This window comes from Felis catus, chromosome B2 (genome assembly GCF_018350175.1).
Source record: "Felis catus isolate Fca126 chromosome B2, F.catus_Fca126_mat1.0, whole genome shotgun sequence".
In the NCBI taxonomy this organism is placed as follows: Eukaryota; Metazoa; Chordata; class Mammalia; order Carnivora; family Felidae; genus Felis; species Felis catus.
In genome coordinates this window covers 53,777,100-53,803,020 of record NC_058372.1, presented here as the reverse complement: position 1 = coordinate 53,803,020, position 25,921 = coordinate 53,777,100, and the positions used below count along the sequence as shown (strand labels likewise).

The 25,921-nt window shown below is 37.1% G+C and overlaps 1 protein-coding gene across 28 annotated transcripts in view; it reads left to right on the top strand.

Annotated features, from left to right (window-relative positions):
* DST (dystonin) overlaps window positions 1-25,921 on the top strand; it is a 503,266-nt gene that overhangs the window by 318,585 nt on the left and 158,760 nt on the right. For 25 of the 28 annotated variants that reach the window (XM_045057678.1, XM_019830761.3, XM_019830760.3 and 22 more), the window contains 23 exons: window positions 2,410-2,522; window positions 2,615-2,721; window positions 4,880-4,999; window positions 7,106-7,201; window positions 7,300-7,427; window positions 10,803-10,896; window positions 11,205-11,359; window positions 12,625-13,090; window positions 13,179-13,307; window positions 13,466-13,543; window positions 13,678-13,839; window positions 13,930-14,034; window positions 16,343-16,438; window positions 17,041-17,166; window positions 17,799-17,951; window positions 18,341-18,495; window positions 18,701-18,827; window positions 19,314-19,497; window positions 20,892-21,049; window positions 21,541-21,719; window positions 22,709-22,847; window positions 23,602-23,795; window positions 25,417-25,579. In XM_045057678.1, coding sequence (XP_044913613.1) covers window positions 2,410-2,522; window positions 2,615-2,721; window positions 4,880-4,999; window positions 7,106-7,201; window positions 7,300-7,427; window positions 10,803-10,896; window positions 11,205-11,359; window positions 12,625-13,090; window positions 13,179-13,307; window positions 13,466-13,543; window positions 13,678-13,839; window positions 13,930-14,034; window positions 16,343-16,438; window positions 17,041-17,166; window positions 17,799-17,951; window positions 18,341-18,495; window positions 18,701-18,827; window positions 19,314-19,497; window positions 20,892-21,049; window positions 21,541-21,719; window positions 22,709-22,847; window positions 23,602-23,795; window positions 25,417-25,579 — 3,427 coding nt within the window. Of the gene's footprint in view, window positions 1-2,409; window positions 2,523-2,614; window positions 2,722-4,879; window positions 5,000-7,105; window positions 7,202-7,299; window positions 7,428-10,159; window positions 10,686-10,802; window positions 10,897-11,204; window positions 11,360-12,624; window positions 13,091-13,178; window positions 13,308-13,465; window positions 13,544-13,677; window positions 13,840-13,929; window positions 14,035-16,342; window positions 16,439-17,040; window positions 17,167-17,798; window positions 17,952-18,340; window positions 18,496-18,700; window positions 18,828-19,313; window positions 19,498-20,891; window positions 21,050-21,540; window positions 21,720-22,708; window positions 22,848-23,601; window positions 23,796-25,416; window positions 25,580-25,921 lie in introns of those variants that run through there. The other 3 variants (XM_019830769.2, XM_019830765.3, XM_019830768.2) reach the window with 3 other exon arrangements.

Sequence of the window (25,921 nt, the reverse complement as noted above, 5' to 3'; positions counted from 1 at the left end):
TAGGATTTTGAAAACGTTCAGGCTGTTCGTTTCTCATAGTGGTTTTACAATTTTTTTCTTTGTTTTTTATTAATTTTGTCTACTGCAGTCTTTTAATAAAGGAATGTCACTTCGTTTTTTGTTCCATTAAAGTGTTAAATATCATGATAAAAGAGGTGACTTATCTCAACTCAGTGTATTATACAGCTGCCTTTGTGCTGAAATGACTATGTCATTCTGAAGGAAGTTTTATGTTTTATTCTCTTAGTCAAAAACTTGGTTCTTCAATGACTTTATTCATTCCCTCTGGGATTACTCACTGTTTACTTTCTTGCTAATGGCAGGGTTCGTATAACAACATGCCCTTTCTTGTTGGGAGATTTGGCAAACCCAGAAAGGCTGGTTTTTATTTCTTCAAAATGTGTGAACTTTATGGAAGCAAAACAGTTTTTTGAACTTTAGATATTTGTTTTTGTCTAGACCTAAATTCACCTGTTTAGTAATCTTGAAGTTGGCAGATTCTTCAAAAATACTTCTTTGGGAGTAAAAAATATTATTTTTAGAGAGGTATGTAACTTACTTCTATTGTTGTCAGTAGATTTATTGTTCCTATAATAAATGTAGGATCACTTTTAAGTAATCATGTTGGTGCATATGAAAAACATTAACAAATTTGCTAATAATTTCCCGGGAAATAGGTAGGTAGGTCATGGCGGCTACATTTCAAGGTTCTGAACACTTTGAAAGTTCTGTAAAACTGTAAGTAGATTTCTTTGAGGTCTGGTCTCTTATCAGATAAAAAGAAGACTACAAATTGTGGTTTACCTTCCTAAGATTGAGAGTTTTTCATGTAAACAGCTTTCCAAGTAGTATTCAAAATAATTTGCATTTCAGTCCTTCTCCCTGACCTCTGAGCCCTCCCACTCATTCTGCAGTTCTCAGATGACTATTCTGAGCAAACCAGAATGTCTGTGGGACATTGTTAAGAGCCAGCCTTAGAACTTGATAAGAGTGGGTTCTTAGTGATTTTGAGGGTGGGTACCACTCTTTTTGAGCTTTACTGTTTCCACATTTGTTTTTGCATTCTTTTAATGCTTTGCTTTTGAGATGAACATTTCCTGACTGGCTTTTGGCCTTGTGTTAAGTTTCCAACTACCACATTTTGCCGCTGTCTATGCAAGGAGTATTTGGGAAGTCTTTCCCTTTTCCTGTCTTGTATATAGATAGAGATAGCTTTAAAGTATCCCTGTGGTTTAGTAAAACATGCAAGTCTCACAAAATAGAAAGGGTTGAAGTCTGGTGTATGAGTGTGTGTGTGTGTGTGTGTGCGCGCGCGTGCGTGCTTGCACCTGTGTGCATGTACACGGGCATGCACATAGATGCTTGTGAAGATGTAAACTAGTGCTTATTTTAGTCTTTCATTTATGATTCAAATTACTAATTAGCCAACCTACTTACCAACTTACTGCTAGATATTTGTTGTCTGCTAATTCTTTGTCATTCTTTGTCTCAGCAGAAGGATAAAATACAAAAGTTTATTAATACATGGTTCTTGCTGACTTAGTTAGCTGGTTGTGAGAAGCAAGATGTGCATGCACATTAAATAGTGAATTAATAGGGCAGGGAAGCGTATGATTATTCTGAGGGCCAAAGTGACAAGCACAGGCCCAGGAGTGTGTAAAGAGTTCAGGCAGCAGAGAGAAAAATGAAGGTTGGGAAGATGAGTGAAGGCTTCATAAAGGATGATAGTGCTCGCAAAGATGAGTCGACAGCAATCACAGCACATGGCATCCTGTCCACTGGGCGGTGGGTGCCAAGGAAGCAGCATTGAATTCATCATAAACGTTTGTGTTTGGGGAGAAACTGAGAGGATGCTAGTTGGATTGGAAGGATGCTGTTGGAATAGTAGAGTTTATGATTATGAGGAATTTGTAGATTTTGTTGAAAGTTACCAACTTTTTATAATTTCCTTGCTACACTTAGTTTTGGCACACAAAGGTTTTCTTTTTTTTATTGGGAGAGAGAAAAAGCACATGCGGGGGGAGGGGCAGAGAGAGAGAATCTTTTTTTTTAAGCTTATTTATTTATTTTGAGAGAGTACACAAGCAAGCGGGGGAGGGGCAGACAGAGAGAACCCCAAGCAGGCTCTGTACTGCCAACTCAGAGCCTGATGTGGGGCTTAAACTCAAGAACCATGAGATCATGGCCCAGGAGTTGGACCCTCAATTGACTGAGCCATCCAGGCACCCCAGCACACAAAAGTTTCTGAGAAAAGTAAGCATTGTTAAATATTTGATGAAAATCTCTGTATTTCAACATAGGCTTAGTATTAGTATTTGCAGAGATGGTACGTAAATAGATAAACAAGTTCGTGTAATGTTGAATTAGCACGTGAGAAAACTTAACTGATTGCAGTGAATTTTTTCCTAGGCCGGACCTGATAGACATGAATACTGTTGCTGTTCAAAGCAACCTTGCAAATTTAGAGCACGCTTTTTATGTAGCAGAAAAAATTGGAGTTATAAGACTTCTGGATCCTGAAGGTGAGTTGTTCTGACTAGATGTAGACTGGCATGAAAGTCTGGTCAGAAGTAATCTGTCAACATTTTGAAATAATTTATGTGGCTGCTTTTAGATGTTGATGTCTCCTCACCTGATGAAAAATCAGTAATAACTTATGTGTCATCTCTCTATGATGCATTTCCCAAAGTCCCTGAAGGTGGCGAAGGCATTGGTGCAAATGTGAGTATTGATTTTTCCCTACTAGAAGCTGCGGATTCAGTAATGACCAATTAATAACCAGTTAACTGAATTCTTTGATAGAGCTTTTTACAGTATTTAAATGTGAAATATTCTTTAAAGAATTTGAGTTAAGATGCTACTTAATGAACCAGTACTGTTTGCATTTTCATGACACTATTCTACCATTATGATTAAAGTATAACTCAAAAACATTTGTTGTGTGTCATAAAGTAAGCTGTTTAGAGTTACATATAATTTTATAATTAAAAGCTCTAAAGCACCGAATTTTGGAGTTTTTCCTTTTTAACTTGCTGCTGTTTTATATTTGCTCTGTTTGATGTCCTTCTGTATCTGCAGAATATATCACCCCTGAGATCACTTTCAATGTTACTAATTCTCATAATCTCATGAAATAAGTTGGCTAGGAATTGTTTTTCTGATTTAAAGGTGATTATCTAGAGGAAGGTTATTTGATTTTGCCAAATTAACAAGCTACTTCATAAGCAGAGTGAAGTGTGGTACAGAGAGCTTTGGGCTCCTCATTTGTCCACTGTTTCCCAAACATTTGTGTAATTCAGTTCAACGGTGCATTTTGTAGTGGTCATACGAACACATATGGAAGCATTTCTGGAAGAGAACGGGAAACCATCAGTCGTGCGTTAGAGGATGAGCCCCTTCACCCTGGACTTCTCACCCTTTCCCTTGCAGATACCTTTATTCCTAATTTACTTAGAAGATTTTGGAGCTCATCTTTTTCACCTCTATGTGCTTTTGTTTCTGGACTTACTTCCATTCTCTTCTCCCTGTTCTTTCTCTCAGAGGTGTATCGTCTTCTGATCCCTGAGTAACTTGCTCTCCTGCTCATCCTTTACTGTGATGTCTGCCAACAGTTGAGTGTTGAGCGTTGCTTGAGAATGTTTCTCGTGGCCATTCCTTGCCTTATCTTCTCCCTGCCTTCACCCCGTTCCTGCCTCGTACTCCTTACTAGGATGACAGCTTTTCTACACTTTTCTGCCTCTGTTTTATTTCTCTTCCCATCAGCACTGCACACGGTCACCAGATTGATCTTCCTAAAACCTGATGTCTTTGGCTTGAAAACGTTCACTGATTACATATAGCTTGTTAGGTGAAGTCCAGCCTAGATACTCTGACATTGAAAATTCTACATACCTCCTTTTTTAGCTACAGTGTTTCAACACAGGCTTTTTGCTGGTAGCCAGGGCATTTCTAGTTCAGAGTCCTACTCACTTGGGGCTCCCTACCTTTTATCTCTTCCTCCCCTCCGCCCCCCAACACTTACTGGTTGTTGCAGAACTGCTCAGGGACTTCTCTCCCAAGAATAACTTGGTGATTGTTTTGAGGCACATATATAATGACCTGATTCTTATCTCAGCCTTTATCATATACTACCTGTTTCAGTTATTTCAGCACTTAATTAACTACTGCTTTTCATTTTGCTTAACTGTTTATATTATGACTCTCCTGCCTCCCTATCTAGACAGTAACTCTTTGATAAAAGGTATTATGTCTTAAAGTATTAAATTCTTATTACAACACATAGTATAATGCTTTGAATGTAATAAGCACTTGTCAAATACTTTTAATTCAACAGAGCAGGTGACAGCCTTCCAGTTTCTTTCCATTTTTATAAAAGGTTTGCTTAATGAGTAATCCTACCACATACATTTTCTATAATTTTTATTCCTGTCTGCTTTCCTGCATACTCTATAGACCATTGAGTTCAGGTATACAGTGGATTTAGATCTAGACAGGTTGGAGGACATAGCAGCTAACTTGGCTTGTGCACGCTCTTACTCCCTCATTGTGGGTGCCTGGAAAACCCCAAAATTATCACAGTGTTTCTTCCTGCTGCATTTGGATGCAGCCTCAGAAGCCATCTTAACATAGTGCCCCAGGCAGCCACCATCTCTGGATCAGAAGTGACACTCATTAGGTCAGTCTTCGTTGTCAGATGTTGGTGGCATGTTTTCACATCTCTTTATGTGGGGCTGTGTGAAAAGTGAGAAAACAGTGAGCTGGTTCTGACTGACCAGCTTAAGGACATATGCATTCACAGAATGACCTTTGACTAAATTGTGTTAGATATGAATGTTATTATTTGCAGACATGGATCTTGTCTGTCATTTTATTGTTCCAGGATGTTGAAGTCAAATGGATTGAATACCAGAATATGGTGAACTACCTCATTCAGTGGATTAGACACCATGTGACCACAATGTCTGAGAGAACATTTCCTAATAATCCCGTAGAACTCAAGGTCTGTGTCACTGTAGAAGTTACAAAGGATTGGGCTTGATTATTAAACTTTTAAATAATGTTATAATAGTTCCATAATTTCAGAAGTTCAAGAAAAATTTCCCTTGGCAAGCCACTAATAAATAGGCAGTTTTTAAATTTATTCATCTCCCATTACTCAAAGAAAATGGAGGTAAACGTTAATAATGAAAACATAATAGCAATAACACCTTAAAGAAATTTATAGTCCCTTAGCTTTGAATTGTTGGGAGTTAAAAGATATAATTTGAGAGACCCTGGAACTGACATTGCCAAATTGCTTTTGGTGCATGGGGAATGCTTGGAACCCACCGTATGGCTCAGGCAGGAAGGGCTCTGGGAAGCTGGTACAAGTTTAACCATGGTTGGGATTGTGCCTGTGGTTAAACCCTGTTAAAAACTCCTGTAGAGGTTTCTTTTTGTAAAGCAAGAAGCACATACTCTATTTCACCATGAAATGAGAAACACATACCTGACTTCCATTTCGTAAGACGTTTGCTGCTACCTAAAAACAGGTCCAACTCTTTGAGGCAAAGACACCCTAGAAATATAAAAGAATTATAGATATGTAAAATTACTGATGAGTATCATCTCATTTTGTATATTTGGATTTGTAATAACAAAGTAATCTGCTTTATTTTAAGAAACGGATAATGTGAATATTAACAATAAATCTTAATTCCTTGAATTATAGGCTTTGTTTTTTGATCAAACTGGAATTGCAAAAACTGTAATAACCCAGGGTGGGTCCTGTTAAAATTATTCATCGTGTTCATGCATCCGTACAGAACATCTGTGGAACAGTTTTTATTCACATTGCCATGGGGAGTTTGTCCTTGGCGTGAAGTTACTTGGCATGTGTTGATATGATGCTTTTTAAGTGTCCTGAAGTTGTTTGTGTGATGTCTCCCTTTGTGGATACAAAACTTCCCAGGGCCAGAAAGATGTCCCCCTTCTTTCACCACATCTACCAGGAATGGTGGTTAGCACATAACATAATGGCATCCTGAGCTTATTTTCTAGTGGGTGTCCTGAAACATTGCATTTTGAGTTCAAAGCAATTTGCGGATTTGAGGTTCAGCTTATTTCCAAGTGGGTTCCTATTGTCCAGACACTTGGGTAAATTTGTATTGGCTTCTGATTAATGCAAATTTTTAAGGTTTTGGAAGAAATTTGAGTGGCTACACAGATTATTTGCTGGTGCCTAGGACAGCACATGATACATAGACAAAAACATCATGGGGAAATGCCAGTAATTTCATTAACCAGTAAAACGTTGAGTGGAATCCTTCAGAAATCCTGCCTGAAGGTTTATACGGAATTTTTTTAGAAAAACAACATGAATGAAAATGAAATAATTTGTATATACTTATTAATGTGGATATGTTTTATCTATATAATTTTTATGAAGGTCCTTTTTAATATTATATTTAAGATATTTTCAAATTAGTATCTACAAAGTAGATAATTGAATTATGTAGTTGAAACTTCTATAATAATAGCTGCAACAAATAACATCTATGTTTGTTTATTAAAAGATCTGTTTAACTTGGCCAACAAGTTAAAGTACTATAATGGAGCATGGGGTCATTTTCCTGGGACACTGGAATCAAGATTTAGCCCTATCTGTATGATAAGAATTCTGTTTTCAAGGATAGATCCATAATACAGAAGAGAGCATTTTTTTTCCTTTTGGGAATTGCATCAGATTATTTTTCCAAAAACTGAAAGCTAAAGGGCAGCATTTGGAAAGTGAATCTTTTAAAAGATATGTTTTCTTGTTTGTATGATGAGAGATTTTTAGTTAGAACCATATTAAACTCTGCCATGGCTTATTATTATCCAGATCCCTGCATGGCACATGTTAAATCACGGCGCACATCAGTAATTACACCCTTGTCAAATCTTGTGTTCTGCGACCTAGTCACCAACTAGCTGGGAATCAGTATTGTCCTTGAGTGTCAGTTTTATAAAGCAATTCCACTGAATGCATATAGCATAGTAAGTGAGATTTGAAGGGGTACACTGTGCGGTAATGAAAATAGGTCTTTGAAGTTTGGGCCTTCATTTATTTTCCCTTTCATTCTAGGCACTTTATAATCAGTATTTACAGTTTAAAGAAACAGAAATTCCACCAAAGGAGACAGAAAAATCAAAAATTAAACGCCTATATAAATTATTAGAGGTAAGTGGGAATTTCCTTTGTATTGTCAAGCATAAATCTTTTTTTTTTTTTCTTTTTTTTACATCCTTGCTTCATACTACATTTTTTGTTTTCTCAAGATTTGGATAGAATTTGGACGCATCAAACTACTTCAAGGTTATCATCCAAATGACATAGAAAAAGAGTGGGGGAAACTCATTATTGCCATGCTCGAGAGAGAGAAGGCACTTCGACCAGAAGTAGAAAGGTAGGCCTGGGGATGTTTTCTGCCATGGGTATCAAGTTGGGCACGGGGAGGTGTCTCTTTGTTCTCATAGGAGGAACTTAAGTTTTGGAGCCAGGCAGGCCTAGGACCAACATTTATATTTTTCATTTCCTTTGCTGCATGACCTTGGATAAGTCACTTAGTCTTTCTGATTCTCCCATTTTCTTATCCAGAAACTCATCCAAGAGATGTGAAGAGTAAATCAGTGAAGTAATGTTCAAATAGGACATGCTAGGCTGGGTTGGTGTGTGAAGTCTCCTCTAATAATCTAAATTACCTGTGGGCATTTCCCATATATTTAAGTCATCAGGGCCTGGATCCATTTGCAGGTCAACAGTTAATTTACTTCGTTTTTTATTATATTTTTGCCAAGGCCATCCTTCCGTGGGGCAATGGAAGCCAGATTCGAGTCTGTCTCCATTTAAAGGGCAGCGAAGTGGCCTCTAGAGAACACTCAGGATATGCTGGTTCAAATTCTTACTTCCACAAATGCAGTTATTCCATGAAATCATCACTGACTCTTTATCATTCTCTCTCTCCCATTTTCTCTCTCCCAGTGCCTGGGAAAGCACTGCTTAGTCCTTAGGAGATATTTGTTGAGTGGATTTGCCTCCATTATAGTACTTCCCTCACAGCCTGTCCTATGTATGGCATTGGGGAAGGGAGCTCCGTAGGGGCTGACCCTCACAGTATAGGCCTGTGTGGTCCGGTGCACCTCTCTGGCCTTATCACTCCACACCCTTCTTATTCCCTACCCTGTGGCCACACTGGCTGCCTCTTAGGAGCCCTGATGTGCCAAGGTCCCGCCCTCCTCCATACACAGGATCTTTGTACCATCTGTTCCTTTGGCAGGGAAGTCTCTTTCATCCTCCATGTCTCTCTTCACTCCTGATCAATCTCAGATCCCGGCTCCAGTGTTACTTCCTCATGAAACTTCCTGTGGTCTCCCACGCTGGTTCAGATGTCTTGGTTATAACTCTCATATTTACATGTATTGTTCTTTCATATCACAGTTGTAATTTTATATTTATATCTGTGATCGTTTGAGTCAGGGCTGCCTGTTCACAGTTATGAGCCCCAGGAATGTGGAGACAGACTTGGTTTTGCTGTCTTTTGTGTTGCCAGTGCTTAATGCATTGCCTGGGACACAGGGAGCGCCTAGTGTACTCAAGTTCTTTGTGTTCCACACATGACTCCCGCGTTGTTGAAATAGGAAAGAATAATGCCTTGAAGATATGAGAGCAAGGCTAACGTGTCAGTCATTTATGAAAATACTGATTACACTTCTGTTAAAGTATAATATTCTATCTGCATAACTGGATCTAGATCCAAAATAAGCTTGAAATACCCAGGATGAACCTTTTATGGAGGAGATAATTGTGGGTGATTAAAATTATACACTAAACTAATCATCAGAAGTAGTGGAAAAGTATGTCTCAGAAAGGATAACGGAGTAGATTTTTAGTTGTCAGAATAGTAACCGGATTTTAAGGCAGTGGTTGAGTTCAAGGTCCAGGAGCTAGTCAATCCTGGATTAGATTTTTAGCTTAACTTGCAAGCTGTGTAATCTTAGACAAGTTCATTAACCTCTCTAAGCCTCAGTTTCCTTATTTGTAAACAGGATGTAATAGTACCTACCACATTTGGTGCTTATAAGTATGTGATGAGGTCATGCATATGAAATGATCAGTTAATTTCCTGGCACATAATAATTGCTTAATAAATGCTAATGCTGCTGTTATTATTTCAAGCTTTTCTGCTTACTAACTATATTTGATATGATACTCTCAAATTTCCCCTTTCTTGCCATCTGAAAAGAAAAATAGCTACCTTTAGAGTGGAGAAGCAACAGTTTTGCTTTGTAGTGTTGGGTATATGAAAATACTCTAGGAGCTTGGTTGGATAAACGCCTTCATTTTTCTTGACGCAAGTTTCTTGGCATTAACTATTAACTGCAAGTAATAACCATGTGCAGTGAGAGTGTGTAAAAGGTAAATGAGAAGTAACCAATGTTCTTTTGCCATGTAATAACCTATAGAAAGGAAAAACAAGCACAGACAAGTTGAATTTGCAAGCATTGCATTGATATTTTTCTACTTTAGTGCTTTGGCTTTCTTTCTTTCTTTCTTTCTTTCTTTCTTTCTTTCTTTCTTTCTTTCTTTCTTTCTTTCTTTCTTTCTTTCTTTCTTTCTCTTTTTTTTTAAAGTTTATTTATTTATTTTGAGAGAGAGAAAGCATGAGTCAGGGAGGCACAGAGAGACAGAGAGGGAGAGAATCCCAAGCAGGCTCCACACTGTCAGCATGACAGGGGGTTCGAACCCACAAACCGTGAGATTGTGACCTGAGCCGAAGTCTGAAGTTTAATAACTGAGCCACCCAGGCTCCCATACTGCTTTGGCTTTTAAAAATGTAAAGTAACAGTAGTAAGATTAAGTAACGTTCTTGAGAGCACATCATGTGAAAAAAGGCAAATGGATAATTTTCCAGTTAATTTAATCTAATAAACAAATGACATAGAGGTTAAAATGGAAATATACTTTGTTTCTCATCAAACTCACTTGTTTACATGTGCTTATAAGTATCAGCTTTTAGCCAGGAGAGACAGACCTGGCCCTTTACAAAAGTCAGGCTGTGATTGAATATTTGTATTTTTAAGCTGGTGATTGGTATTGCCTGAATAACCTTTACAATTGTACCTGGGCTTCAGTGAGAGGCACCTGAGTTGTTTTTTAGGTGACTGCAACTGGATGACTCTTGATGAAAATATTTGGCAAATATTTTTCAGTGACGCCCTGATGAGCCTGCCTTGTCCATACTTGTAGAGTTTTCATGCAGGCTACAAAAGGCAAACCTCAGCTAGCAAACGCATGGCTTTAGGCGAGATTCTTTTGAATGGTTACCAGCACATTATTTGCTGTATGTTGAATATGCAAGTTGGAGCGTATTTAAGGAGCAATTAAAGCTGTAACATTTAGCTGTGGTTTTCACCGTTAGAAGTAGAGCTTTCAGCAGACCTTCTACTTTTTAGTCTACTTTTAATGGTCAAAGAAAGAACATCGTTTCAGGAACAAAAATGCACAGTAGTAGTTACAGCTACCGTAGCAGTGATTCTGTGTTTAGTAACACTACTAGCACTCGAACCAGTCTTGATTCAAATGAAAACTTTCTCTCGGTTAATTGTGGTCCAACTCTGATCAACTCCTGCATTAGCTTCGGCAATGAATCCTTTGATGGACACAGGTATGGAATCATCGTTGTAGGATTGTATTTTGCTTTTGGTGGGGAATTATTTTTCAGGGGCGGTAAACTCTGTACTTCAAAGGGCAAGGCTTTAATTTATTTTGTCCCTTCTTGTAGGTTGGAAATGTTGCAGCAGATTGCCAACCGAGTTCAAAGGGACAGTGTCATCTGTGAAGACAAATTGATACTTGCCCGAAACGCTCTCCAGTCTGTAAGTTAATTTTAGGAGCCATTGGGATTATGGTGGAGGGGTCTGTACCTTTGGATGAAATAAAATTTTTGTGTAACATTTAGTTGATTCTTGGTATTGTCTTCTACTGAAACTTAAAGTTTGTTAAAGATTGTGATCACTGTTTGCTCTCTTGAGGAAGAGTGAGCAAAGAGCATATTTTTGAACTAAAAGGGAAAACAGAGAAGACCTAATAAGTAGCTTTGCATTCCAGTATTTTGAGTTTCATATTTGAGGCTAGTTTGGAAACTTGTTTCATAGAATTAATACTGAGTTCTTTTAAAATACAGGATTCTAAAAGATTAGAATCAGGAGTACAGTTTCAGAATGAAGCAGAAATTGCCGGGTATATACTTGAATGTGAGAACCTTTTACGCCAGCATGTAATCGATGTACAGATTCTTATTGATGGAAAATACTACCAGGCAGATCAGTTGGTACAGAGGTGAGATTGCTACGTACTCATACCTTATCCTTTTGTGTAATCACTTCATGGGCACTTGTGATGGGAATGCAGAATGTGGCAGTTTTATGAAATACATTTCTTATGCTCTTTTCAGTTGAAAATGTGTGTTGCCTTAATTCAGATGTATTTTGAGATGTTAAATAGGTATTTGTTTTTCAAAGATAAGTAATAGAAAAATACTTTATAGCACATACAATATGGAATACTGCAGTAATATACTTAAGGTTAAAATAGTTGTATGACATTTGAAAAAGGGAAAATATAAGAGTGTATCCTTTATAACTGATTTTTTAAGTTATCGATTTATCCTATCATGAAAATGTTTATAACAAAATGTTGAAAAAAATGTATAAAATTCTGTGTCTCTGAGAAGTGGGTTTAGGGGTAGGGAATGGAACCCTTTCAGGTTATAGACTGTATATATTATATATAACACACACACACACACACATATATATATATATATGAGATACATATTAAGCAAAAATTGTAAATGATGCTTTGACCCAGTAATTTCACTTCTAGGAATTTGTAATAATTTTAAATATAGAAAATATATAAATAAATAAAGAAAAAAGTTTTTTTGTTCATGTCAGAAATCTTTTATAATAACAAAATTTGGAAATATCCTACATGTCAAATAATAGAATGATGACATTGTAGTGCAGTAATTATGTTCACTAGAAAGACTATGTGATAATATGGAAAGTGCTTATTGCACAAATTCAGTTAAAAACATTGTGATGCCAAATTTTGTCAGTATGATTATAAGGACTTTTTTTTTTTTTTTTGAGAGAGAAAGAGTGAGCACGTGCAAGTGGGGAGAGGGGCAAAGGGAGAGAGTGAGAGAGATTTTTAAGCAGGTTCCACACCCAGCGTGGAGCCTGTTGCAGGGCTCAATCTGAAGACTGTGAGATCATGATCTGAGCCAAAAGCAAGTCAGACTTTTAACTGACTGAGCCACCCAGGTGCCCCATGATTTTTTTTTAAATAGACTATTTTTTGGAGCAGTTCAGGTTTAGAGAAAAATTGATTGGAAAATACAGAGTTTCCTTATGCCCCTTTATACACACCTTTCCCAATTAGTAATATCTTGAATTAGTGTGATTCTGTTGTTATAATTGATGAGCCAGTAATTGATACCTTACTGTTAACTGACTAATGTCCATAGTTGGCATTAGAGTTCACACTTTGTGAAAAATGCCTTTTGCGTTATAGTTTATGTCTTCTGATGTTCTTTCCAGGGTTGCAAAACTCCGTGATGAAATTATGGCCTTAAGGAATGAATGTTCCTCGGTGTACAGCAAAGGGCGCATGCTGACGACGGAACAGACAAAACTCATGATATCAGGAATTACTCAAAGTTTAAACTCAGGATTTGCACAGACCTTAAACCCCAGTCTGAACTCAGGGCTGACCCAGGGTTTAACGCCTTCCCTGACCCCTTCTAGCGTGACATCAGGCCTGTCATCAGGTCTGACTTCCCGTCTGACTCCATCTGTCACTCCAGCTTATACACCTGGTTTCCCATCAGGAGGATTAGTTCCAAGTTTCAGTTCAGGAGTAGAGGCCAATTCATTACAAACTCTGAAATTGATGCAGATCCGAAAGCCCCTTCTAAAGTCTTCTTTGCTGGATCAGAATTTAACAGAAGAGGAAATCAACATGAAATTTGTTCAGGATCTTTTGAATTGGGTTGATGAGATGCAGGTAAAAAAATGTTTACCTGAAAGTTTTAGTCTTTAGTCTTTATTGCTCTTAGTTTCTTTTTTTAAATGTAGTATCTTTCTGTTTAAAGGTGCAGCTGGACCGCACTGAATGGGGATCAGATTTGCCAAGTGTTGAAAGCCATTTAGAGAATCATAAAAACGTTCACCGAGCTATTGAAGAATTTGAATCTAGCCTTAAAGAAGCTAAAATCAGTGAGGTATATGAATTTAAAATCTGTATATATTTCATTTTAGTTAGCTATTGTTTTGCTCTTTTTTTATATAAAGAGCCTATAACAAAATAATAGATACAGTGAGTATGAGTCAGAATTCCTTAGGATCCCTAAGCTTGATGTCTTTTTATCCCATGTTATAGATCCAAATGACGGCACCTCTTAAACTAACTTATGCAGAAAAGTTACACCGATTAGAGAGTCAGTATGCAAAACTCCTGGTAAGTTGTGTTTTTTTGTTTTGTTTTGTTTTGTTTTGTTTTGTTTTGTTTTGTTTTGTTTTGTTTTTACTTTCTGTTTCCCTTATCTCTATTTGGCAAAGACATGATTCTTAACAATGATTTTTCTTACGAAGAATACATCCAGGAATCAGGAACGGCACCTTGATACACTCCATAATTTTGTAACTCGTGCAACTAATGAACTTATTTGGTTGAATGAAAAAGAAGAGGAGGAAGTTGCCTATGACTGGAGTGAAAGAAATAACAACATAGCTCGGAAAAAAGATTACCATGCTGTGAGTATGGCCTTTGTCATTGAATGCCAAGGTTGTATATCAGGTGTAGATCTTTTTCTAACCTCACTTCTTCATTCTTTGTTAAATTAGGAATTAATGAGAGAACTTGATCAAAAGGAAGAAAATATTAAATCAGTTCAGGAGATAGCAGAGCAGCTACTTTCGGAAAATCACCCAGCCAGACTGACAATTGAGGTAAGTCAGGAAGCGTAATGGTCATGGTCGAATATTGACATTTGATAGTCACTCTTTAGATTCTTTTATTGCTGATAAATTCAGAAATACAAACTATCAAACTTTTAATACAACGTGACTTAAAAATAATGTTTCTGACAAATCATAGTGCTTCTTGTCTTTAGCTCTCTTGCTTTTTCTGTGTTACTCACCTGTCACTTAGAATAAAGGTACCTTTGTCAACTCCCATGGCTAAAGGGATGTATTATAGTAAATATGAAGGCTCTTTTTTTATTCCTCCCTCATACTGTGGTATTGTGCAGGCCATGTAACCAGACTTAGCCTCCTATCCAAAATGGGGGCGATCCTCTAACCCATAGCATTGTAGTAAGATGAGGCAAATAATGTACTCTTACTACTTAGTACAGCTCTGGTTACATATGTTCCCAGGAAGTATTTACAATTATTATTTAACTTAACAATTTTATTCACAATCTAGTTTTGTGAGGTATATTGGAACAACAGTCTGTCAAAGCCACATGGCATAGTGCACACATTTCACATCCAGAAATGGAGAAGTGGTGTGGGATTTATCAGGTTTCCCGTGCGGTAGTGGTAGTGTGTTTACTTTTTAGTCCTAATATGTACTAGTTAGAGTTAGTGACTTTCTAAAAGTAAAGGGGTGTTATATAAGAGAGACATGCATCAAACATGGACAAATGTGGTATATTGCCAGAGGGAAAAGATGGAGCTGTGCTTAAAATGTGACATGCTTCAAACTCTCACAGGTGAGGAGAGGAATCTGATAGTCTTTGTTCACTGAAATTGCCACAAAACAAAAGATTAGTGAAATTTTAGGCCTCAATAGGAAGTTTTGGGAATGTTATATTTGACCTGCTTCATAGAAAAATGGAGTCTTAGGGCACCTGGGTGGCCAGTTAAGCGTCTGACTTCAGCTCAGGTCATGATCTCACAGTTTGTGGGTTCGAGCTCCGTGTTGGGCTCTGTGCTGACAGCTCAGAGCCTGCTTCACATTCCGTGCTTCCCTCTATCTCTCTCCTTTTTCCCCTGTTTGTGCTCTCTTTCTCTCAAAAATAAATAAATAAACAAACATTAAAAACAAAAAAAATTAGAGTCTTGCATGCAGATGAAATGCCAATTAAAGAGCCAGTTAAAGAGCTAGAAGAGTAGTGGGGAGCATTAGGGAAAGCACTTTAGAATAACGAAGGATTTGGATATACTTTTGTATGATACTAAACTAAAAATAGAGTATTCTTCAAGGTAGAGATGAAACTGTTAGGAAATATGATTACAGGCTAAGAATTTTAATGGGATTGGATAATGTGAATGTGAACCTGATTACTTTTATGTAGAAATGCTAATCTAATTAAAAATTTCTTGAGGGATAAAATTAAGCTTGAGTCATCTTTATGATTCTATTGGCCTATCCAATGTCTTGTGGGCACATGGGTAATATTTAGTTAATTATCAACACTTCTTCATATGTTATGTGAAAAAATAAACTAATAATCTAACAACTCACAATGATATGTCTTTTACAGCCAATTTGCTCAAAGTAGCTTAATTTGAGGGTGCAGGTAATATGACTGTGATATGTTGCCAAATTTCCATTCCTACACTGTATATTCCGTTCAAAAAGCCTGCCTGAGCATAGCTCAGCAGAAATAACTTTTTCCAGGAGGGGAAGCGTGACAGGCTTACTTAAGAGTCATTAAAGTATCTAGATCGCCCTCTTCTGGAAGTCAGTGAATTGCATCTTAAATATGAAAGGGTGTTTTATGTTTTCTTTATGAAGTAGGTGTTCTGTTACCTTTTTGCTCTCACAAGAGATTCACTTTATATTCAAAATTCAAGTGAAAATATTTGTAATAAAAATTCCTAGTACTATAATAATTATAGTTCCAGAATTACAGAAATAAAGGATTGCCCTCTCTCTTCTTCACTCTTCCCAAACCTCTCTGGCAAAAACAAGTATGTAAGTCACCCCGCTGACCCCAAGAACTGCTGGCCTAGTTTTAGAAACAAAAACAAGTGAAAACTACAGAACCATCTATTTTTATGTGCATTTTTAAATATTTATTTTAGATTTAATTTAAATTTAGATTTAGATTTTTAGGACTGGCTTTGTGCAAGTGAGAGCTCTTGTATTAGAGGGACATTTCACTACCCTAATTTTCAGGTCTTGCTCTGTTAAAATGATCTCATCACCTATTTCGATAGCAGAGTTTCTAATCCTTTAAAAGCTTTGTCGTATGTATATGTCATTCCTCTTCAGCCAGTTACAATGGCTGTGATTTTTATCTTCAAGGCCTATCGAGCGGCAATGCAGACACAATGGAGCTGGGTCTTACAGCTGTGCCAGTGTGTGGAGCAGCACGTCAAGGAAAACACCGCGTATTTCGAGGTATGTGAATGGGATCACAGCGTGATTTGGGCCAATTTACAGAAAGCATCTCCCTATTTATTAAGGACATGTATGTAATGTGCAGGGGAAAGAAACTGAAATATTTTCTTTGTAGGATATATGGGAAAAATGTCCTATAGGATAGACTGAAGCATTGTATTAAGGAGGAAATCCTTTAAAAGCCTTTTAAAATGTCAGAAAATCTTTATTTTATAAATGCCTTTTACAAGGAAATATTTCATTATAAAGAGTCATTACAAAGAGCTCTTTTTTTTTTATTCTTCAGGAATTTTAAAATATTGGAATTTCACTCCTACTCATAAATTATTTGGACCCTCAAGTAAAACAAAGCTTTAGCCAGAATAATATAGGGCCAAAGCACAATACAGATATCAGCTTTAGACACTTAGCATTTACTGACAATCATCCAAATTCAACAGTGGTTGTTTGGGTAAAGGAGGAATGTGACTATTAAGTTGTCTTGTGATTTTATTCTCTTCCCACTCATGAGGGGTCCACGGGGCTCTGGTACTTGGACTTGACAACTCTGTGCTTGACTGGCATTGAATAAACTTGAGCTGCCGGTTTTCATCTTTTTATAGTTTTTCAATGATGCCAAAGAAGCTACTGATTACTTGAAGAATCTCAAGGACGCCATTCAGCGGAAGTACAGCTGTGACAGATCAAGCAGCATTCACAAACTGGAAGACCTGGTTCAGGAGTCAATGGTACCAGTGCAAGAACCTGTGCATTTCATCAGTCATGTGAATCAGGAGTAGATTAGTATTTCATCATATTGTTATGTGTGCAGAACTTTATATTTTATTGGTACTGTTGGTATTTCATTTGATCAGGCATTTAAACATTCAGTTTTATTGTGTTTTGGTAACAGTTACAACAAAAGTGTTTTTTATGTGATTGCCTTCATGTTTTAAATACATGTTTTGATAGTGGTGTGTGTGTGTGTGTGTGTGTGTGTGTGTGTGTTTAGTCATGCACTTCACAAATAACTGTAAGCACTTTGTATATGGTAGACACTATTTTAAGTACTGGAGATAGAGCAGTGAAGAAAAGAGACAAGAATCCCCACACTCCTGGTGCTTCTGTGCGAGAGGGGAGCAGGCAGTAAACATGATAAATGAGTAAAATATAGGTAGCATAATGGTAAATGCTAAAGAGGAAAAAAAAAAACATCTCATAAAGACAAGGGAAGAGAGATGCCAGAGGGGGCGGGGAGGGCTTGAATGTTTAAACCAGGTGGTCAGGGACTTTTGTGATGCAATTTTGTTTGTGTAAAGCCCTAAAAGAAGAGAGAGTACAAGTCTTTTATTTTTCAATATCTGTCTTATGTATTACTTAGGAAGAGAAAGAAGAACTTTTACAGTATAAAAGCACAGTAGCAAGCCTGATGGGGAGAGCAAAAACAATAATTCAGCTGAAGCCGAGGAATCCTGACTGTCCACTCAAAACTTCTATTCCAATCAAAGCTATCTGTGACTACAGACAAATTGAGGTATTGTAGAAGTAGACCAATTTCTGGCACTATTCTTGTATTTCTTAATTTATTTTAAAGTTTATTTATTAGAGAGAGAGGGTGAGCAGGGGAGGGGCAGAGGGGAATACCAAGCAGGCTCCGTGCTATCAGTGCAGAGTGCAACTTGGGGCTTGAACCCATGAACCGTGAGATCGTGACCTGAGCTGAAATCAAGAGTCAGATGCTTAACCATCTGAGCCACCCAGGCTCCCCTATTCTTAATATTTTAAAAATGAGGTCATATTGCTTGTTCTCGTGGTAGAGTTTTCTACCTCAAAAAACAAACAAAAAAATCCCAAGATTGGGTATGATAAAGGATTAGTTGATAGTGACCTCATTGCGTTATTCTTTTCTTCATTTAAAACCAGATAACCATTTACAAAGATGATGAATGTGTTTTGGCCAACAATTCTCACCGTGCGAAATGGAAGGTCATCAGCCCCACTGGGAATGAGGCTATGGTCCCGTCTGTGTGCTTCACAGTCCCTCCACCAAACAAAGAAGCAGTTGACTTTGCAAACAGGTGTGTATGTGTTCACTAAACACGTAGAACTGGGTTTGGAGGCTCTCTGAAGGTTGAAGAAACAATCAATACTTTGTCAAGGCCCGTAGGATCAGAAGGATCTAGAACTAGTAAACACGGGATAGTTCACAAACAGAAAAATTGTAGCATGTTTTCAGAGGGAGTGAAAAGAATTAAGTGTTTGTTTGTTTTTCATATTTTTCAGAATTGAGCAACAGTATCAGAATGTCCTGACTCTTTGGCATGAGTCTCACATAAACATGAAGAGTGTAGTGTCCTGGCATTATCTCATCAATGAAATTGATAGAATTCGAGCTAGCAATGTGGCTTCAGTAAGTATAAATCTACACATCAGCCTGATCTGTCCAAAAATGTGGGGCACATTAGCACGAGGGGTGGAATTTTGTTTTTGTTACAGGATAGGATGGAGCCCAGCAGAGCCATGCTAATATTCATCCATTTAATTATTATTTGTTACATACCTGCTGTATACAGGCACTTTGTAAGAATTGGGGAAATCTGGAGATCACATTTCATTACAGTGCTTAATACATTTTGATAAGGAGACAGGGTATAGTGTTTGAACTTATGGGATAATGTGATTTCATTTTTTGATGTTTTATAATCTTGTTTTTCCTCATCTTTTAAAACTCAAAAATGTTAATTAAGAATTACATTAATTTCAAATGGTTCTTCTATTTATGGCTATCAATATGAACTGATATATACCAGGAGACCCTAACTTAAGAACTGTCCTGTTTAAATTTAGCTCTTAGTACCATACTCACTTGATTACATGGATCATTGGTCTTCCTTAGATAAAGACAATGTTACCTGGTGAACATCAACAAGTTCTGAGTAACCTGCAGTCTCGTTTTGAAGACTTTCTGGAAGATAGCCAGGAATCCCAAATATTTTCAGGCTCAGATATAACGCAACTGGAAAAGGAGGTTAATGTATGTAAGCAGTATTATCAAGAACTTCTTAAATCAGCAGAAAGAGGTAAAGCATGGGAATCTTTATCTTTTTTTCCCTCCATAGGTGTTTAGATCAGGCTATTTTCTGCTGTCAGTGGGAATCTTGATCTTAGGAGTGTTCTATTACCCAACCTATGATAGTTAGGCACAGTGCTACCTATCAGACATAGAAATTAAAAGTATGTTTGTGGTAGGAAGATACAAGAGAGGTTCATTTATTTCTAAATGATCAACTAATTAAAAAATACCAACCAAATAATATGACAAATGGTGAATTCTTAACACATCTGCTTTTCAGCATTTCCTTTCTTTTTTTTTTTTTTATTTTTTAAATTTTTATTTATTTCAGAGAGACAGAGACAGAGCACAAGCAGGGGAGGGGCAGAGAGAGAGGGAGACACAGAATCCAAAGCAGGCTCTGGACTCTGAGCTGTCAGCACAGAGCCCAACGTGGCGGTTGAACCCACAAGCCATGAGATCATGACCTGAGTCAACGTCAGGCACTAACACACTGAGCCACCCAGGCACCCTCCAGTATTGTCACTATTTTGTAATGCAATGTTCCGAATGATCTTTTAGTTTCAGTCATTTTTCTATGTACTGAATCTGGATTTTTTTTTTAAAGACTTTACCTTTTGGAGCAGTTTTAGATTCATAGTAAAATTGAGAGGAAGGTACAGAGAGTTCCCATAATCCAAACTGGATTTTATACAGGGGTTAGAGGAAAATGTTGTGTCTAGTTAACTTCTGTTAAATATATATTTTATTCTGAAATCTTTTGATATTACCTAGAGACAAAAGAATTTATTAGTAATCTATTAAAAATTTTTTTAAAACATTAACAAATTCTTTACCTACCTTTCATTTTTAAGGATTTTTAATTTAAAAAATTATTCTGTAGCTAATATAATTCACATTTTTGTGATCATAAAACAGCATAATATATTTACTTTCCTTGGACATCATATCAGAAATTGGCGGGGCACCTGGGTGGCTCATTCAGTTAAGCATCTGACTTTGACTCGGGTCATGATCTCACAGTTCTTGGGTTTGAGCCCTGCATCAGCTCCGTGCTGACAGCTCGGAGCCTGGAGTCTGCTTCAGATTCTGTGTCTCCCTCTCTCTCTGTCCCTTCCCCACTTGTGTACTCTCACTCTCTCTCTTTCAAAAATAAATAAAACATTAAAAAATAAATCAGAAATTGGCACTTTTGGGGAAATATTATTAACTGTTCATAAACTGTGATGTCCACTGTTTCAAGATTTATATCTTTAGGGTGAGATTTTGGTGAATGCCTGGTAACAGTGGTTCAACCAGCTATGTCCCAGTAGTAGTAACACTGCCACATTAGGATACGAACAACAGCATCCAGAAGACGGAAAACAAGGTATTTTCTAAACGTTACATTTACGTTCACAGAGGAGCAAGAGGAATCTGTGTATAACCTGTACATCTCTGAAGTTCGAAACATTAGACTTCGGTTAGAGAGTTGCGAAGATCGGTTGATTAGACAGATCCGCACTCCACTGGAAAGAGATGATTTGCATGAAAGTGTGTTCAGAATCACTGAGCAAGAGGTGAGATTCGTAAATGTGTTGGGACAGAATTAAGGTAAATTACTGTCTCGGTGACCTTCACTGTCAAACTCCGGTGACTTCATATGCTCAGCTTTGCCCACTGGTCACGTTGTGAGATCTGATTATGTGTTTATTTCTTATTGTGAAGCAGGATTCTGTAATTCAGTTCTATATTTGACTCCGGTAAATGTAGAAATGTGTACCCTCTTACTGGACTTGTCATAGTGAAAGTCATCTATGTTTATTGACCACCTGCTGAATGCAGAAGCACGGAGTTAGGTATTTGTGCCCAAGGAGATGGGCAGTAAGGGAATTACTGATTATGAGACTTGAATGCTGTGGCTTACTTTCCATGATAAAGAAAAAGTAAAGAATATGTAGCTTTTTAAGTCAGTGATTATAATGTAAATTGTGTGTTTTTAAACTGTTTTAGGAGAGATGCCCCATCTGGAGTGACAGCCCAATACCTATGTTTATTCTCTGTTTTATAGAAACTAAAGAAAGAGCTGGAGCGACTTAAAGATGATTTGGGAACAATCACAAATAAATGTGAAGAATTTTTCAGTCAAGCAGCAACCTCTGCATCAGTGCCCACCTTACGGTCTGAGCTCGGTGTGGTCATTCAGAACATGAACCAAGTCTATTCTATGTCTTCCACGTACATAGATAAGTATGTAATCTCTGTCTTTTTATTTATTTTTATTTTTTTACAGTTTATTTTGAGAGAGAGAGAGAGAGTGTGAGTGGAGGAGGGGCAGAGAGAGGGGGAGAGAGAGAATCCCAAGCAGGCTCCATGCTGCCAGCACAGAGCCCAGTGTTGGGCTCAAATCCACAAAACCGTGAGGTCATGACCTGAGAAGAAACCAAGAGTCGGATACCCAACCTACTGAGCCACCCAGGCACCCCTGTAACCACTGTCTTAATATAAATTTGCCTCATGGGGTGCCTGGGTGGCTCAGTCAGTTGAGTGACCGACTTTGGCTCAGGTCATGATCTCATGGTTTGTGAGTTCGAGCTACACATTGGGCTCTGTGCTGACAGCTCAGAGCCTGAAGCCTGTTTCGGATTCTGTGTCTCCCTCTCTCTCTGCCTCTCCCCGACTCATGCTCTGTCTCTCTCTGTCTAAGAAATAAATAAACATTAAAAATTTTTTTAAAAAAATTTGTTTCATACAACTGTCCTATATACACATGCTGTTCATTTAAAACATTCATCTTTATTAAAGTAAATACTCCCTTTTTTGTTTTAATAACAAATGTACTAAATATTTCCATGGATTTATTATGCTTCATATTGAAAGGAAATGTGCCTCAGATTAGAGCATATGTGGACAGGTGTTCCCACATTTTGCCCATAGTTTTAATCCCACATCTGTTGGAGCCCATAGTATTTTTTCCTCTAGAGCTTGGTCTAAATAAGGTTTGAAAGAAGACCACCTTATGTTGCAATCTCTTGCAAAAGAGCATTTGCAGGGCAGGGCATGAGAGCACATGCCCTCCATTAAGAAGAGAGTTAGTTGAATGTTGATCTCGTAGTAAATGTCTCAGTGCTGCAAGATGAAGAACAGCTGTATCGTGCGTCATTATGGTGCATCAGGACTGTGTTATTGGAAAATAAACATTTACTAATAGGAAGCTGTTGTTGCATTCTCTTTTTTAGACTGAAAACTGTTAATTTGGTGTTGAAAAACACTCAAGCAGCAGAAGCCCTGGTAAAACTCTATGAAACTAAACTGTGTGAAGAGGAAGCAGTTATAGCTGACAAGAATAATATTGAGAATCTAATAAGTACCTTAAAGGTATGTGTCTCACTTCTGGCTCTTTTATAAGGTCATACTTTATTTCTCCAGCACCTGGATCTTCAAACATTAAGTAAATAACTTAATTTGAATATATTTATATTCATTTCATTTCATATCTCTCTATAGCCATACCTTAGCATAAATGAGTCATTTTTAGTTTGTGGATAGTTTTTCTCGTTTGAAATTTGCATCTTTTTGATAATAGCTTTTTATAATCAATTCATGTGAGCAAAAGGAGTTGAAGCTAAAAATTATATTATTTTTAGTAGATTCTCTTGCTGAAAGAGGCAGTTAAGACATTAAGGATGTAAGTAGAGGAGTTAATTCAAGAAGGGAAGTAGACAGGTAATTGTACTCGTCTGTATTGATATTTCTATGTATAAAGCATGAGTATAAAATTATTGCGAAGGAGTGAAAAATGGTCTCTTTGATTTTTAATGCAAGTATTCACTTTTAACCAATGAGATTAGTAGATACTTAAGAAATAGTCTTGCTTAATTTTCTTTTATTGATATGCAAATTATTTTAGGCTGAACTTTATAAAATTGCTTTTTTTAAAGATCAAAGTGCAGTCAGATATTGATAATTTCATATGGTTCAAACTAATATATTATTTTTGTTTATGAAAGATAGTCTTTATTTTATTTTATATCAGTCATTTGTACATAAATTGTAAAATTAGGTAAAGAGTGTGTTTGCCTAGTGAGTGGTTGACACATTTTTATAACTTTCACCCATTAATGTATTTTAGCAATGGAGGTCTGAAGTAGATGAAAAGAGAGAGGTATTCCATGCATTAGAGGATGAGTTGCAGAAAGCTAAAGCCATCAGTGATGAAATGTTTAAAACCTATAAAGAACGGGACCTTGATTTTGACTGGCACAAAGAAAAAGCAGACCAATTAGTTGAAAGGTGGCAAAATATTCACGTTCAGATTGACAACAGGTTAGTATCCTCTTGTGTTCAGTTTCAGCACAGATATAATGCTTATACTTGTGTTCTAGTAAAATCTAAAGTTACTAGGTTTTTTAAAACTTCATATATAGTTAATTTCACAGAGTTACTTTCCATATATAGTTAATTTGATTAATTGCAAGAGCTCTAATTATATTTCTTTTTGTTTTGGTGGACTTTAGCGAGACAGTTAACTTCAAAATAAATGTTTTTCAACTCTTTTAATTAAAAAATGTTTTCAATGTTTATTTTGAGAGAGAGAGTGTGAGAGAAGGAGAGTGGGGGAGTGGCAGAGAGTGGGAGAGAGAGAGAGAAAGAGAGAGAGAGAATCCTAATCAAGCTCCGTACTGGCAGCAGAGAGACCGATGTGGGGCTCAAACTCATGAACCCTGAGGTTATGACCTGAGCGAAAATCAAGAATTGGATGCTTAACCATCTGAGCCACCCAGGAGCCCCTTAACTCTGTTTTGCTAAAACTGCTGATGTATTCTGGCATTGGTATAGTAAATCTACTCGTCTTTTCTGAAGGAAAAAAATATAGTTCTATGAGTTATTACCAATGTACAATATTCAAATAACCAAGACTTAGTAAGAACATGGATCATGTGTTTGAGAGGGCTGTATGAATCAATCTATACTACACCTAAGAAGTGTAAAGCGATTGTAATGACCTGATGTTCATTTTAATTTAGGTTACAAGAAAGTTGAAATCATTCACCCAGTGACTGCAGTAAAAAAGTGAAAGCAAATGGGATGGTTTTAGGGCTCATCTTAAAGGAAATCAATTCCTGTCCTTTATCATTCATTGTAATGTTTATATTAATGCCAATAAAGTGCTTTTATAATACAGGGCCATTCTCGGGGCGCCTGGGTGGCGCAGTCGGTTAAGCGTCCGACTTCAGCCAGGTCACGATCTCGCGGTCCGTGAGTTCGAGCCCCGCGTCAGGCTCTGGGCTGATGGCTCAGAGCCTGGAGCCTGTTTCCGATTCTGTGTCTCCCTCTCTCTCTGCCCCTCCCCCGTTCATGCTCTGTCTCTCTCTGTTCCAAAAATAAATAAACGTTGAAAAAAAAATTTTTTATAATACAGGGCCATTCTTGAGAAGTAAAATTATGTCCAAATATATGTTATCTAATTTCTGTAAAATATGTGTTATGTAGTAAATGTTTAATGTAGTAGTCTTAAAATCGTAGAAACTGAGGTTTTTTTTTTTTCTCACACTTCCTAGAAAGCACTCTCAGAGTCCATGTTGAACCACCTATTGAAATACTTTGTCATTATTTCAAAAGAGAACTGCCATTGGATGCAAGCTTTGGGTATTTAAGATATGCCAATTGATAATAATTATGGTTAAGTTTCCAATTTTCTTGATTTTTAGCTTTAGTCTGTTGGGCTTGAACCTAGAAAAATCAGAACTACTAAGTTGTACAACCCCAGGGCAAAATGTTTATATTCAACCTAAGCCAGTATGGAGTGAGTCCCTTGGAGATAGGCCTTGAATTCTTTACACTTATCCCTATTGTTGTACCTAGTGCATTGTGTGTCTCACTATACCTTGCACTCTCTTAAGGGATACTGTTGGAAACTATGAGTATCTTGTTTCTATTGTCTTAGGTTACGGGACTTAGAAGGCATTGGCAAATCACTGAAGTACTATAGAGATACTTATCACCCTTTAGATGATTGGATCCAGCAAGTTGAAACTACCCAGAGAAAAATTCAGGAAAATCAGCCTGAAAATAGTAAAACTCTAGCCACACAGTTGAATCAACAGAAGGTATATAAAACAGTTCCTTATGCTAAGGTTGTGCCTGCATTTGTGAGTCATGACCCTTATCTTCCTTTACCTTGTTAAAAGAAAGCCAGCAACTATCTGGAGGAAAGCAAGGAGTAAATCATAAATATTAAAATCCTATAGTCCAAACTTACATCCATCACGTACTTTGATTTCTTGGAAGTCGTTTTTGAAAATAAAAGGCATTAGAAAATAGCATGTTGGGACAGTGTTCAAATTTAATCATTTATTCATAAGTATGGTCATTTAATCATTAGTATGGAAATCTCTTTGGCACTTTGGTGGCCACAATAGTTTTACAGTACCTTAAATAACTAAAAATGG